Here is a 17,151-nt window from a genome sequence, read left to right on the forward strand (position 1 = left end):
ATCATTTGTATATAAATTACTCCCTCCTTGTTACCTTGAATTATTTGTTCACGCATGGGGAACATGGAATAAAAAAGTCTAGATGAATTGCAAGTCTGGACGAACTAAAAGTGTACTAAATATTAGGGTTTTAGCAAAAATGCAGGTGTTGGGAAGCAGTGAGCAAATGAGACTTGGGTTACACTGCACGTGTCTGAGCGCTTGTAAACAGATGTTTGGTTAGGCAAAATGTTCATCAAGAATTCAAGGTAAATGGGGCAATTAATTGACATATAAGTATTCCTTTAAATATTGTAACTCTTAACTAAATGTCAGTATTAAAACACTTTCTCACAGAAAAAGTCATTGGCAGACAATACCAATAATGAGGTGATAAATGGATGAAAATAGGCATAACTATCTCTGTGACTAAGCACCACTCTCATGTATCTCGTTGCAGGTCTAACTCTTTAGGGTGTTAGACACTACATGGTTGAGTGGCTTTGGGGCAAGTCAGAACAGCCGAAACGTCAGGCTTTAAAACTGTAACTTAAACCCCACTGCACAGTTTTAAACCCCCTTCTTGCATAAACTCGGCCCTCATCTCTACTAAACCTAAACATCACCACATATTTATTTCGTAATTACCTCCATTTGCTCTTTACACTCCTAACAAGTATATACATTGGCAATAACACAAACTTGGCTTGTTTTAGGATAAATATATATCAAGCATTGATTCATCTGAGACAAACAATCATCTGACCCTGATGAGGACAGTATAGTTTATGTTATTTTTAGAGACGACCACATGTATAAGTCTTCTAATCCCTGAGCCTCCTCTTCCTTCTCCCTTCCTCAAAACGTCATTGCGTTTGTCCCAAGTGACCCCAGACTGAAGGTGCAGGCAGCTCAATCCCTCATCACACACTCTACCCCAAACAACCCAGGAAAACATTGCTGTCAGCACATAGAGTTGTATATATTAACAGTCTAAACTTTATTTGTGGTAATTTGGTGCATCACTTGCCTGGAATGTTGTATAGGGAGGATGAGAAGAGTTTAGCTTTAAAAGGCATTATACTGTACATACACTATGGAATCTAAATAAATGTGCATGGGGAAATTCCATCTGGTTTCATATATGTAATGGCTTGTCAAGAGAATTAGACATGCTGCACTATCGTTAAAGGATGATTTAAGGGAGACTGAGGGGAAAGCAGGGATAAAGATGTATTTTTCTTCAAACATTTCACCAAGTGATCAACACATACGCTAAACATATTTAACTTGATGGCATGATATTTATTGACCCCTTGGTGCAAAGATAGGAGCTTAATCCTCGTGGCGAAGGAGGCTGTGGCTCAGTGGAATAGTGTGCTGAACATAGTGCGCTGAACTTTGAATCACGGGATAGCAAGTTCGAGTCCCACTGCAGTCAGCATGTCGTTGTGTCCCTGGGCAAGACACTTCACCCCAGATTGCTCCTGTGGGGATTGGCCACAGTATTGAATGTATGTAAGTCACTACGGATAAAAGCATCTAACAAGTGACATGTAATGTAATGTTATTGAATACATAAATACATGAAAAAAGTTGAACATCTAAAGTCACAGCGATATTTAGAGCCCCGTCGTGTCTTTCTAGAGCTGAGACATGTTTAGATACTACTATATTACGCTTGCACTGTTGGCTGCAACAAAGAGAAATCCAATACAGCTTTATTTATATTTCTCCGTAAATATTTCAATACTCAAATTGTACAGGACATGCAAGCACCCTAACTAATTCACATGGATAACAATTATTCTGGTTATTAGTGCATTTGGAGAATAGTCTTTTTGAGCCCAATAGCAACATCTACAGACCCACAATTTGTAATTCAATGGTATGGCCACTGAGAAAATGTGGTCCCAATCCCAATGTGAAACGCCCATTCTAAGCTAACGAAAACACAGGAAAATCTATGGTTTCAGGTAATTATACACTATTCAAGCGCAGCTTTTGCTAATAGATCCCCCTAAATCCTACACACTTTTAATGTAATCTTATTTTGGCTGTTTTACATCACATCTAGGATGTCTAGTTAAACGTTTGTAGATGATTAAGGTGCTATAGAGTTTTAATTGATACTGAATAGCCTCACTTATACTATGGATTTATCACTTGGGCGACTCTACTGGCATGACCTTTGGTTTAATATACTGATGGATGACATTTCAAGTTATAGAGCACCTTGTGATCTTTGCCTTGACTGTTATAGGTAAGGTAGGGATGTTGGAGGATGAGTAAGCACCCTCTCTGGACAGAAGCGTAGGGGATAAGATGTCCTGTGGACAGAGTGTCAAATAGCCTCTGTGGTCTAATGTTTAGACCACAGAGGCTCTAAGTGACGCTGTCTAGCTGCCCACCAGAGGCATTAAATAACTTCTGACCACTGTTTATGGCCCTACCACTGTGTGTGTGTTGTGTTTGTCAATGTGTGGGTGTTTCTCTGTTTATATCAGTGCACATCCACACTGTGAGAGAGAATGATATCATGCTCTTAATTTGAGCGGGCACCGGAGACCTTTTTCCATGATGTAATGCCCGCTTAGTCCAACTTGTTGGGTGCACACACAGCAAAATGAAATAACTGCAGGGCCTTAGATTAGTTAGCCTTGCAGAGATGGACTGAAGACCACATATGACCTAGTGGTCGGTCCTGCACATATTTTGTCTCTGCTCACAGTTTATGCACAAGTAGGGCCCACAAACTGTATGAAAGTGATAAAAAAACTTGTCCAGATGCTTGGTGATATGAAGAAACATATGTACATTTACTAGGACAATATGCTGCAGTTTAGTTCGACAAAAAGGTTATATACTATACCAGGATATCACAAAAGTACAACTGAAATCAGTTCTGGATGATTAAACAATGAAAAATAACTCTAACAAGGCAGGATACACAAATGAATGTGATAATTGGAAACCCCAACTTCACATCAGTACTGTAACTATATTATATGCATGTTATGGAAGTTTAATATGAAATCTGAGATCTGTATATAATACCATATTACAGTGCTGCAAATAACTGTAATCAGAGTGTAAAAGCATGGAAATAAAGGCTGGAGGATAAAACACAAAGCAATAGGAACAATATAATAATAAACGTTCCTTCATAGCATAAAAAGGTCTGTTTATTCAGAGGTGAAACAAAGTATTCCAAGACAGTTAGTTAGCTATCAGTTCTCAGTTAACATCATAGATCTATATATGTATTACTGTATGTGCTCAAACACTGAAAATCTGTCACATCTTACTGAATCAAATGATGTTTAGATCATAGTAGCTCTAAGTGTCTTCACACAGTGCTGCCACACACACACACACACACACACACACACACACACACACACACACACACACACGCACACACACACACACACACACACACACACACCACACACACACACGACACACACACACATCACACACACACACACACCACACACACACACACACACACACCACACACACACATGAACACACACACACACACACACCTAAAGCAGGCCCAGCTGTGGATAATAAAGGAGATAGGAGATGAGTGTTAACAGCTGTGAGATTACTTTACAGCCACCATTATCACTGCTTCCCTTAACACAGTGTAAACAAACACATCCATTAGTGAGAGAATGCTGATAGGGTCGGTGTGTGTAACTTTATAAGAGTGGTGGAATGTGAGAGAGAGAAGGAAAGAGAGAGAAAGAAAATGAAGCGTGGAACAAATCAAAATCAAAAAGGAGCATCGATATCTACTATTATTTATAGGTGACTTTTTTAGATACGGCAAGACAGGCAGACAGACAGACAGAGAAGCAGACAGAGTGTTTATGTTTGTTACAACATATCCCAACAAATCCCTGCTGAGAGATTGGAAGTGCTATGACCCCAGCACTACTGAGTTTGAATGACAGCTCGCCCTGGCTGGCTACTTGGTCAATGGTCTATGGAGAGACAGGGTTGGACAGGTCACAGAGAAGAAAAAAAAGACGTGACATCAAAGTGTCCAGGCCATTAGGGTTATGTTTACAGCTGAGCCTGAAGCCACCCTCTTACTGTGTATGTGGAGGGGTTAGAGGTGGGACAGAAAGGTCTCACAACTGACCTCAAAGGCTTCACCTATGCCTCTGTGTGTGAGAGAGACAACGAGGGGGAACAAGGGGGGAACAGAGGGAGGCAATGCCCCTTGAAAGAGAATGTATGTGTGGTGTGTGTAGAGGTTGAGGGGAAATTAAGCATCTGTTGTACCTACAGTATCCTGAGGGATGAGTAAGCAGTTAAGTACTGACTGAAACATATGGAAGTGTAGCAGTCACTGTCTCTGGCTACCAGATAATAACAGTGTGAGCACACACTGTAAACCTGCAGATAAAGCTTCAATTGTTTGGCCTTTCTGCGTAAACCAACAAACACTGTCAGCAAAATTTGTCCAATATCCTCCGTAATGTATGCCCTCTCCTTTACCAATAAGAACGTAATTCAATGTTCCACTCTAAGTGGGCAAAGAAACATAATACACTCCTGCATGTGTTTCACATACATACATGTATACAGTAATATGTCCCTATTTGTTATCTGATTTTTACAAGGGTATTATTGACAAACCTAGTTGGGACCATTTTGTAAGTCAATATGCTGACGTTTTTAGAGTGCACAAAATAAGTTTAATTATGGTGAAATATTAGATTTTTCTGAACCGACCGAACCGAGGGGGAGCATGACAGTGTAATGTCATGCTTCCCCTCAGTGAAATTGATTGAATAATTACTAAATATGATACCTGTGTTAGACACGTCAGAAAAATCAGTTTTAAAAAAGGCCACGCTTTGTTTTAACAAATCATGAGAACATTAAAGACAGATTTTGCTTCGACCATATCTGTGATGCCCTTTCATTCTTTAATTATTATAGTTGGGTGATACAAATCTAAACTTTCTCCATGATAACTGAGCCTTTCCATCTATTGCTTGTGTTGAAAATGTTTTGTGAAATGTCTGCATATGCAACGGACTGCATTTATGAATTTGAGCCTCACCACTAAGCTCATATATATAATAACATAAATGTTATACAGAAACATACCACTTATGTCATATTGTCAGTTGACAGTCAGTGGATTTACTACTTCTAACCTCTCTGTAAACCCGCTCCACACATCCGATCACTTCTTCATTTCATTCTCTCTATCCCTTTCCAAACATAACAAACTAATCTCTTCTCATCCTGCACTTGTCCGCCGTAACCTTCGTTCCCTCTCCCCCTCTACCTTTGCCTCATCGGTGCTCTCAGCCCTCCCTTCCTCTGACTCGTTCCAACTCCTGCCTCCAAACTCTGCTGCAGAAACTCTCCTCTCTACTCTCTCTGTCCTCTCACATCTCGGCAGGCTCGTCAGTCCCCTCCTGCTCCCTGGCTAAATGATGCACTGCGTGCTAATAGAACCGTCCTTAGGGCAGCAGAGCGGAAACGGTGGAAATCCAAACACCGTGACGACCTCCTAACCTATCAAGCTCTCCTCTCCTCTTTCTCTGCTTCGATCTCTCAGGCAAAAAGCACTTTCTTTCAAGATAAGATCCAATCTTCCTATTCCAATCCTAAAAAACTATTTTCCATCTTCTCCACCCTCTTGGACCCTCCAAAAGCTCCTCCCCCCTCCTCACTTCTGTCAAGCGACTTTGTTACTCACTTTGAAAAAAAGGTTGATGATATTCGCTCTTCTTTTTCTGACTCACCTTTACTCACCGCTGGGTCACCAGACCCTCCTTCCACCAACACACTAACCTCATTTTCCCCTCTCTCTCCAAGCGAGGTTCTTACCCTCATTACCTCTGCCCGCCCTACCACCTGTCCTCTGGACCCTATCCCTTCAAACCTCCTTCAGACTATCGCTCCTGATATTCTACCCGTTTCTCACCCATTTCATCAACACTTCTCTAACTTCTGGTCACTTTCCAAACAGTCTCAAGGAGGCAAGAGTAAACCCTCTCCTAAAGAAACCCACTCTCAACCCGTCTGATGTTATAAACTACAGGCCTGTCTCTCTCCTCCCGTTCCTGTCTAAATCACTTGAACGCGCTGTCTTTAAACAACTCTCCTGTTATCTCAATCAGAACAACCTTCTGGATCCGCACCAGTCTGGTTTCAAGGCAGGTCACTCCACAGAAACTGCTCTCATTGCTGTCACGGAGGAACTGCACACTGCCAAAACTGCATCCCTCTCCTCTGTCATCATCCTGTTGGACCTGTCTGCTGCATTCGACACGGTGAATCATCAGATCCTCCTTCGCACTCTCCAAAAACTTGGGAGTTTCAGGCTCAGCACTTTCCCTCCTCACCTCATACCTCAAAGACCGTACCTACAGGGTGACTTGGAGAGGGTCTGAGTCCGACCCTTGTCAATTAACTACAGGGGTCCCTCAGGGCTCTGTTCTTGGCCCCCCTCCTCTTCTTTCTGTACACAAACTCGCTCGGATCAGTCATTAGCCCGCATGGTTTTTCATACCACTGCTACGCTGACGACACCCAATTAATTCTGTCCTTTCCCCGCTCAGAGACCCAGGTCGTCGCACGCATCTCTGCTTGTCTGGCTGACATCTCTCAGTGGATGTCTGCTCATCACCTCAAGCTCAACCTTGACAAGACTGAGCTGTTCTTCCTTCCGGGAAAAGATTGTCCCACTCTTGACCTAACATCGGCACCTCAGTTGTTTCCCCGACTCAGACTGCAAGGAATCTGGGTGTGACCCTAGATAACAACCTGTCCTTCACTGCAAACATCGCTGCTACAACCCGTTGCTGCAGATACACGCTTTACAACATCAGGAAGATACGTCCCCAGCTGACACAGAAAGCGACTCAGGTTCTGGTCCAGGCTCTCGTCATCTCACGCCTTGACTACTGCAACTCCCTCCTGGCTGGTCTACCTGCATGTGCCATCCGACCTCTGCAGCTCACCCAGAATGCAGCGGCTCGTCTGGTCTTCAACCTTCCTACATTTTCCCACACCACTCCGCTCCTCCGCTCCCTTCACTGGCTTCCGGTAACTGCTAGAATCCACTTCAAGACACTGGTACTTGCTTACCATGCTGCGAATGGATCTGGCCCTTCCTACATCCAGGACATGGTTAAACCGTACACCCCAGCGCGTGCACTACGCTCTGCATCAGCCAAACGACTTGCTGCACCCTCGCTGCGAGGGGGACCAGGGCTCGACATTAAGGACTGCCCGATGGCCCGGGGCCATATAGTATTTAGCCCGGGCAATGGAGCCTCACCTGCTGGTTGCCCGACCGGGCAATCTATTATGCCAGTATCATGCAGCTCGCGGATCCAGTAATGAGTGACCCGACAGTAAAACTAAACATATCTATAACTAGTTTAGGTAGTTTGAGAGGTAATTAAAATAGCTACGTGTGATATTCTAACCTGAAGTGTGTGTTTTGTTCCGCTCACCGCTGCAGGTGATTATGCAGAGCTGCGTATCAACTCGTCAGCAGCAGCTGATCTCTCTCTCCCGTCAGATTAGACTTCACTCGCGTTTATGTCCATATCGATCAGATCCAGCTAGTTCTAGATGATATGACTACCTGCTTATTAAAAGACACCTAAACAATAAGTGTCGCTATGCAACCGGGTGAGGCCGCAAAGTATAGCGCAGCATTATGCATTTGTTTACATGCCCACCGGAACCCTGAGGCATTACCAACAGATCAACGCACAATCAACCCATACAGGACATCTCTTTCTCCACATTAAGTGTTAGACATTAGAGTTGACTATTCTTGTCTGTCACATACTCTTCTTGTCTGTCACATAAGTGGCGCAACTGAAGCGGTATTGCGCTAAAGGGAAATAATTTTGACCGAAGAGATTTGCCGGCTAACGGGAACTCTGACGTCCCATTTTGTGTGCTTCGCGGATGGGCTCGGCTCCTCTCGACTGCTGCTCGGGTCTGCTCGGTCAGCTTCCGGATGAGGAGGCATTCGTTCGACCAACTTACAGTAGATAACATTACAAACATTTTTAATAGTGTAAATAATGTTTGTTTTGGCAGTTATAACTGAATGTAATGTTTTCTACTTTTTTACATCTGGGAAGCCATTTGCCTTCATCAGATGGAAAGTGTCTTGATCAACAACTTAAGTATTTCTTATAGCTATGCAGGGCATGCAAGCGAGCAAACACAAACAAGAACAAACAAACAAGTGAAATGAAGAATAAAATTGAACAATATAATATTGTGGTGGTTCATCTTATAATTCAGTCTAGAGAATGCACCAGACAGCATCTAAGACCTGCAAAAATCTAAATGTTCTGGGGAGGCCCCCCAAACCCTTCGTGCGTCATTTCGTCCGCGAGCATTTTTCAGGGCAATCTCTATTGGGCTCAGGGCCATCTGTAAATTAGCTTAGATGGCCCACAGGGCCATCTCCCAAAATCCTTAATGTCATGCACTGGGGACCCAAGTTCCCATCGGCGAAAACACGTGGGTTTGCTGTCCTGGCTCCAGGATGGTGGAATGAGCTCCCCATTGACATCAGGACGGCAGATAGCTTGCACATCTTCCGGCGCAAACTGAAAACTCATCTCTTTCGACTCCGCTTCGAGCGTTAGAACGATTAACGAAGCACTTTTATACTAATAAAGGACTGGCTTACCTAAAGCCAGTTGAGTAGCACTTGAAATGTTTGGCTCTATGAAACCTGATGTACTTATATGATTCTGTTTTCTTCAAGGTTGTGTCTTCCTGGTCGAATGTACTTATTGTAAGTCGCTTTGGATAAAAGCGTCAGCTAAATGCAATGTAATTTATATGAGTTAAAATGTGTTTTTTTCACTGCACTCTAATTCAACATTACTAAACAGTTGTAACGTTTGTAAAAGGATCCTGTGTAACGTAAATTACCCAAATAAAAACCGTTAACTATGTATAGTAGGTGGAGCACAGTGTAGCCATCCTAACACAACATGTAGTGATCTCTTTGCCTGACAACCCCATGAGTTCAGAGGTTTTTAGCCTGGGTGGGAATGATCTGTAAAGCTGGCAGTGATGCGCTGCGCTCACAGTACCAGCTTTCCTTCAATATAGCAGTGAAAACAAAGCAGGAATGACACATAATACACACCACATTAGTACACATGATGACCCAATGAACCACAAGCATGCCATTATAACTTAAAATGTCTGAACTAACAAATCCCTGGAGGGACATGGCCACCTTTTTCTATGACTTTATATATATATTGTCTGTCAACATGCTCACTGTCAGTTAATGAGAGACAGCTATGTGGTCATCACATGGATTATCCTAGGATACCTGTTCCAAAATAGACACAAACCATATGAGCAAGAAGGAAAAAAAAGACACTGGCACTCTAATGCAGAGGAAAAAATCCCCTTACAATAAAACACGAGATAATTGGTAACTGGAATTCCATGATTTCAGGGCTAATTACATGATATTGTTGCCCTCTTTGATGCTATGTTTTTTTTCAGCAGGTGTCGGGAGACCACCAGTGGAATACATATTAAGCTTGAGATTACTTTATAAGCATGAGGGGAGATTTATAGAGAAAAGGACAATATAGAGGGGTGGAAAGATTGAAAATTAAACAACTTTTCAAAATGTGTTCATCAATGTTACTGTAATATATTTTATCGTAGTAGACTTTGGACTGCAATGTTCATTGGGTGTAGTTACAAAAATCTTTCCTCGGGATGAAAGGGTGAGAGAGTTTAGGTGTGAATGAGCTTAATGGAAACCAAACACCACCACTGTTCCTCTCCTCTCTTGCCCTGCCATGTCTTCTTCCTGTATCTGTATCTGTTTGTGTGTGTGTGTGCGCGCATGTTTACCAGACAGCAGCTGATGGTCATTCATTCTGCTCATGGCAACTATAGCATCATACATACCCTCGTGCATATATATTTTTGTTATTTTATGTAGCTACTGTATATATTGTCGATCTGTACCGGCGCACAAGAATCTCAATCTTGGATGTTGTTTGTTTGCTTTGTTGTTGCTCTCTTTTCCTCTCCAGTAGTATAACTGTATTACATTACATTACATTTGATGAATTTAGCAAATGCTGTAATACAATATGTTTATAGCATTAGAGGCACTGATGTCCGGGAGCAAAGATGCAACAATGCTCTATTGTGCCTGTATCTGGCATGGCCTTTAATCGAAAAATAATAAGACGTCTTGAAATTATTTTAAAAGGCTTTACTTTGCCACAGCAAAACAAAACAGCTTAACATGCAGGGGAAAAAGACCCATTTGGATATAAAACAGTAGAATTGTTCTGGATATCCACATGCAACAGTGACCAAGATGAGGTCAGTGTCTCAGATAAACCATTCTCTGCTCGTAAATCAAGTCACAACTTGTCAGCAGTGTCGACCTCATTTGTAAGAATCTGGCTGATATGTCAGCCCATTGCTAAGACTGTACATGGGTATACTGAGAATAGAGGCACAGAGGAATTGACGCCTCAACAGCAGCTGTCAAAAGCCTTAAGATACATGCTTTTGTTATACAATGGAAGACAGGCATCTATTATACTGTAATTCTCCTGCACTATCTGTGCACTGGTTGTCTTGACAGGAACTAAAAATGAAGTACGTAATCTGTTTAGGTTGTTCTTTGTGTTCTTTATTGGCAAATAGTTGCAGATAAGTATATCTGAAATTCTTCATAAATATGCAATTATTTAATACAACATGTAGTGAAATTGAACATTTGCCTCTTCCAAACAAATTGAGGTTTTAATGTTGTTCTGCAAGGGACTGATGTAAAATAAACACATTCATACATTAAAGGTTTGCAGGGTGTTAGCCTGTCGAGCCTTTTCAACTAAAAATTCAAAAATTCAAATTTCTGCTGCAAACTTTAGCATCTCTGGTAAAATAACTTACACAGTTAGAGCATTTAATAGTATTATGTGTCTTGAAAGCATTCCCATTTTCATCGAGAAAATCTCCCCTTGCATTAAAAACGCAAGAAAAAAGCTATCCCAGGAGTTTCTCTCACTGATTTGTTTTCTGGTCAGGGCCTTCGTGACACTGACCAGAGCAGCACAGACAAGGGAGGGGTAGTTCTCCCGTGTGTGTCTTTATGTGTGTGTTCATATATGTCCTGCCTGTCAACGGGCACACTACTCCCTATGATCTCTGTAGCATCGGACCCCGTTGACTGATCTGTGATCCTCTGCCTTGGTTTATAGACAGTGACCAAACCAACTTAGCTTAGCCAAGATCCTACAGAGCCCCACCCTGAAACCACAGAACCATTAGTGGGTCTCGCTCCCACTCTCTTTCTGTCTGGTGTCATCATCGTAAAAAGTGTGTTGGTGCCACTCTAAGCAATAGCAGTGACATTTTACAACATCAAAAAAGGCATCTTGGCCACTGTACTCTGGAAGTGAACCTCAACATATGATAACATTTCCTACTTTGGTTCCCAGCAGCAAATCAATCATCAGCTTGTTTTCTGGTTTACCCTTGAGGGAGGACATTTCTGAGGTTCTCAAGGATTTGGAGGAACCAAACATACCCGATCAATTCAGCTGGCAGTGCACTTAGCAAACAGCAGCGTTTCAGAAACTACACATTGAAAAGTGATGTCTCTGGTGGTTGTTTATAGAGCCAGAAAACTGGCGTTTTGTTATGAGCTTGGGCCCCACAGTGATGCTACATGTGAAAAAGTTAACAAGTCCTTGGCCTGCCATATTAAACAAACACAGAAGCTAACTATTGCTGACAGTTGGTGAGGTATCATGCTGAATTGGATTAAGACACAAGGACACTTTCCAATTGAACTGTGCCTTCCTCACCATATCTCACATATGTTTTTCCAAAAAGTTAAAAGTAATTTTCAATGCATGAGAAGAAAATGTCCTCAACATAGAACAGGTGTTTAACTGGACTGGGAAAGGGTGGAGAAAGTCAGTGGTGCCTGACATCTTTCATTCACTTTATTATGAGGAGATAGTGTGAGAAGTTCGGAAGAGTTGACTCAACCAATAAACAGCTCCTCTTGACATCGCATGTCAAATATTACAGAGCAGATGTGTAGGTGTTGTAGACCAATAACACATGGGGTGATGAGGAGTGAGGGAGGAGGAAGGTGAAAAGGACAGAAGGTAGGACTCAAATGACTTAACTCCATATGTTGTATCAGGATAAAGGATACAACAACATTACAGAGAAAAGTTTATTCAGACAAATGAGAGAGAATAATTAAAATACTATTCACAAGAAAAGCAGTGTGGTAGGCTTGAATAACTAAGGCAACCTATTTGGCCAATAGCCCGCGAAAGCTGTCTCCTCAAGTTCCAAACATGAACATGCACGTAGAGAATGTTGAGCGGGAACAGCCAACAATATTTTTGGCTGTCATATAACCTACACAAAATAGCCCTTCCAATTGAATAATTGACATACCCCAAAGTCTAGAAGTCTAGATTGGCCAACTATTTCGTCTTTCCATCCAAAGTATGTATCAGGAAAAAGTGAGGAAATGTCTGCACCGTTCAAATACCATTTTATAATGATGTCCAGATTGAGAACCAGAGCGTAGATACATTCATGAGATCATTCAAAAATGTTAAAGGCCATGAATTGCCATTGACATTACTAAGGTTTGATTTAAATTAGTTGTGATATTATGAACTTAAATCTTAACAACAAGAGCCTATAGCCACGCTAGCAACTCTGTGAGGCTTTATACATTTGCAGAGCAGTCCTTGAGCTAGATGCTAATCTCAGCATGTTTACATGCTCACAGTGACAATGTTAATATGCTGGTTTTAAGCTGGTAATATGATCTAAGTTTACAAGTAAGCATGCCTACTGCTTGATAATTAGCATTATACAGAGCTGAGACTGATGAGAATGTCAATTCTGTTTGAGGTCTTTAGTTATTATGTAAAGCCTTTGTCAAATTACTTTAGTTTTCATTTTGACCTAATGATGACACTGGACAAAACGTCTGGTAGTCACCAAAGTGATTACAATTCTACTTGAGGGAAACCTCAATGTCTGTAGAAGATATCCTTGCAAACTGTTCAGTAGTAGTTGAGATATTACCATAACAAATGTCAACCTCATGGTGGAACAGGAGGGAAAACCAGGAGAACATCAAAGTCACTAGCATTCAACCGCTTGGGACCACGAATGCATCTACAAAATGTCATTGAATAGTCGTATTTGATTCGAGAAAAAGGTTATGCACAGATCGACACACAGACCAAACCCTGACACTATCATGGCGAAAACAAAACCAAATTGCAATAAAATATTCTTTAATCATGTGAACAAATTGTGTCACTAAGACTAGTAAACAACTATACAACAATTATATAAAAATATACAAAGGGTCTGACCTGGCAGGACATGGTTGGGTGTTGCAGGGTATCAGTCCAGTAGCTGGTCTTGATCTTTGATTGCAGTAGGATGTATTCACTTGCACTCGTAAGTCTTTGTAGCATGCTGACTTGGTGTTCATCTGGCCTGTAACAAGGATATCCATAAAATCATCATGAAAATCATCAATACAGAAGACATTTATTTGCTCTTTAAGTTACATTCTATTCTGCTTTTATAGAATAACAGTAATACAAAACTGCAGGATCATATTTACAGTGATGGATGAAATAGTTATGGAGAATTGAATGACAGATTGTTGGCACTGCAGTATAAACAAAACAGTGTTACTGAGCTTGAAGGCGTATTATTTGACCTCGGAAACTAGTTTGACAAAACAAGGTATTTGGAACAAAAGTTGTTGTTTAAGTCATAGTGTGTCAAGCTACTTGTCAGGATGCTATCAAATGTTTGCACATAATACACCTGCACTATGTGACCTGCTTTCACACGAGTAATCAAGTACATTTAAAGAAAAATGTTTCTTTTCACCACACCTTATTCTGCATGTGTGATGTGCAAAGAAAAACATGTGTCTATGACAACAACAACACATAACATTAATTAACTTTCTTCTTTTAGTTACTTTTCAGGCTAATAAAGACAATACATATATAAATACATTTATTTAGTTTTGATGATTTCTGGCCTGCATCTAGATCTGAAAGTGTCGTTGTGAGAAACATGAATCCTAGCCTCACATATCACCTGGTTGGTATTTGGCCTAAGGCATGGTCAATCTGCACATCCTAACTCATTGGGGTCAGTTACTCAGTCACACTCTTTAATAAAGCAAACGACCCCCATTCCATGATGGTCTACAATCAGGACACAAAGAGGTGGAGGTGGTTAGGGTGGACTGCAACAGACCAGGGTGGGGAACTTTAACCTGTAGTGTCAATCAATAGGGGCTCTACACTGGGGGCTTTGTTCACACACATGAAGGCAAGCAAAAGCACACACACACAAATACACCATGCACATACAAGCACACACTTTCAGGTTTACACACCACTGACTTACAGCCCCAATTCACTATGCCATACAATCACTTTGCAAAAGTGCTGGTGTGTGAGTCTTTGTCTATGAGTGTATGTGTGTGCTAGTTAGCATAGCCTCAGGTGGGACAAAGGCCACTGGTTGAAGTCATGTGTGTGTGTGTGTGTGTGTGTGTGTGTGTCTGTGTGCACGAATGTAATAGCAGGTCACCAGTAGCACAAGAAAAGGTCCCACCACAAGAGCTATAATGTCCCCTCAGTAATGATGGGAACGCTCCTCTCTCCATTTAACCTGCAGCTAAAAGCCTTATTACAGATCAGAGAGGTCAGACTGAGCTTTAGATGCTTGCCCTGATTGAAGATCTAAAGGGGATCTGATCTTTTTGTATTCCAGCAATATAATATTTGAATCTATGTAAAACAACTTAAGTAAAACATTTCGACAACAATTTTATGCAAAAAGGAAGATGAAAGAGACTTTCCACAATTTGATCACACCTATTATTGCAGCTTGGAAAACCACATTTCGACTTGATTTTCAGTGTAATATGATAATGCAGCTAAATTATAGCTTAAGTCTTACCTCCGGCACAAGTTGCCGAGCATTGGGAGCGTATGATGGCCCATGTATAATTGTGTTTGATGTGGTGCCTTTTCTCATCAGCTTTCTTCAGAGTGTATTCCCAACGTACACCAGGATTCCAGCCCTGCAACAAGATCTACAGGAGGAGTAATGGGGAGGCAAAAGGATCAAGCACAGCAAAAGTAGCAAAAATATGAAGACATAAGTAATCATGGGAATTTAAGAAAGTTAGTCACAAAGTAATGAAAGACGAAAAAGGAAGGGTTTTGGATAATAGGAGGCCCTATTATGCTTTTTGGATTTTCCATTTCCTGTTGTGTGTTATATCGTTTTTCGTGCATGTAAATGGTCTGAAAAGGCTAAAATCCCATATTTCTCTCCAGAGGGGGCTTCTCCCCCTTACGGCCCGTCCACACGGCAGTGTGCATTGAAGCTTCAACGCTTCTGCCCATTCACTTTGAATGGGGTGACGTCACGCTTTGCCGAACTGCATTGTGGGAGTGTCGCTTCGCTTTGCTCGTGTTGCTCGATTCAAAAGTTGAGCAATGTTCAACTTTGAAGCTTCGACGGAAGCGTCAGCCAATCAAATCATATGCCAATACAAGCTCTAGCCAATCAAACCCCGTGCTTGTGTGTCCGGGGCGGGAGATTCATGTGATTGGTTGTTGGTCGAGGTTCAGACACGCCCGCCGGCAAGCTTCAACGCACGCCGCCGTGTGGACGCTGCGTTACACTCCCCCCACCTGAAACTCCTAGATTGGACACCTTTGTTTACTTCTGTAACAAAATGACATCACTATGTAAGACTCATGCTTCTATTGGCAAGCCCTCTAACACATTGTACATGATAGGCTAAGGGGCGGGACATCTCTAAGCGGTTGGCCAATCACAACAGAGCCGGCCAGCTAACCAATCAGAGCAGACTGGGCTCTGGTTTCAGACAGAGGGTGAAAAGAAGTGCTGCAGCACAGGCAGTATGAGAAACATAAAGAAATGTTTGAACATTAAAGCATGGAAACATGTCTCAGTAGAAAGTACAAAATACAAAAATGAACCTAACAATTAGCATAACATGTCCTCAAAGTAAAAACAGTTATTTTGTGTCCAGGGATGCCTTACCTCTATGACTAGTGTATCATTAGTGGGTCCGGTTGATATGAGGCTCTCGGGTCTGTTGTAGGGTCTCTTGTATTCAAAAATGGCTCCAGCAATGGGATGTCTGCCTGGCCAGTCTACCGTCCAGTGCCCATTCAGGTAGTAGTGTCTCTGAGTGTCCCTCACAGCCAGATAGGAGCTGGATGTATTCTGCTCCATCACACGGATACTCCGAGCTCCTGCTGGTATGGTAACCACCCCATAATACTCTGAAAAGAGTGCAAAAATATGAATAAGTGCAAGCATTTTGTAGCTGTGTATGAGCTTTAAAATGTTAAAAGGCATGCAAATACAGTTGGGATAAGCAAACAATTCAGTAGCCTTTCAAATATTTCCCCTGAAAACCAATGAACTGAACAATTCAACTACATACTCACGGTTGGTATAATGCTGCTTTGTGTACTGTCCTTTGAAGATCTTGCAGGTGGAGTTGTCTCCTTGACACACACCACAAGTATCAGGCACAGCTGTGGAGCCCAAAACACGGTCACAGCCCACTCTCTGTAGAAGAAAAAACATCATTGAATTTCACCAAAAAAAAAATGAATCTGTCTGAACCACCATCCCTCATGTGGTCAACGTCGTAAACATGAACAGCAAGGATGTCCGTTGATGTTACACTTAGATGTTATAGCTCAACTTCAAAGACTTTATGAATGATAACATCTTCAAAAATAATCTAACAATTACTAACTCCACAACACTTTGAAATCCATCTTCAGTCAAACCTGTCTGTCTATCCTGAAACCCATTTTTATAGACTTTTGTTTTATGTCCAACATTATTGGTATGTTGTAAAAATAAATATTTTCATTCATCTTTTGTTTTCTATGTTTTTGCGTTCTATGTATTTTTGTTAAAATGTTACTGTCCCACTTCAGTCCATAGACTCTATCAGTGGGGCCCTATTGTTTGGCTTTCTGTTGTTATTTTGCCTTGGGATATCCTGCTTTGGCTTTGCTT

General features: G+C 41.6%; 1 protein-coding gene across 5 annotated transcripts in view; it reads right to left on the bottom strand.

Moving 5' to 3' along the window:
* LOC117541448 (A disintegrin and metalloproteinase with thrombospondin motifs 16) overlaps positions 1 to 17,151 on the bottom strand; it is a 69,278-nt gene that overhangs the window by 3,962 nt on the left and 48,165 nt on the right. For all 5 annotated transcript variants that reach the window (XM_034208604.1, XM_034208607.1, XM_034208605.1 and 2 more), the window contains 4 exons: positions 16,566 to 16,689; positions 16,153 to 16,397; positions 15,034 to 15,169; positions 13,413 to 13,539 (listed from right to left, as the gene is read on the bottom strand). In XM_034208604.1, coding sequence (XP_034064495.1) covers positions 13,413 to 13,539; positions 15,034 to 15,169; positions 16,153 to 16,397; positions 16,566 to 16,689 — 632 coding nt within the window. The remainder of the gene's footprint in view (positions 1 to 13,412; positions 13,540 to 15,033; positions 15,170 to 16,152; positions 16,398 to 16,565; positions 16,690 to 17,151) is intronic.

This window comes from Gymnodraco acuticeps, unplaced genomic scaffold, assembly GCF_902827175.1.
Source record: "Gymnodraco acuticeps unplaced genomic scaffold, fGymAcu1.1, whole genome shotgun sequence".
Taxonomy (NCBI): domain Eukaryota; kingdom Metazoa; phylum Chordata; class Actinopteri; order Perciformes; family Bathydraconidae; genus Gymnodraco; species Gymnodraco acuticeps.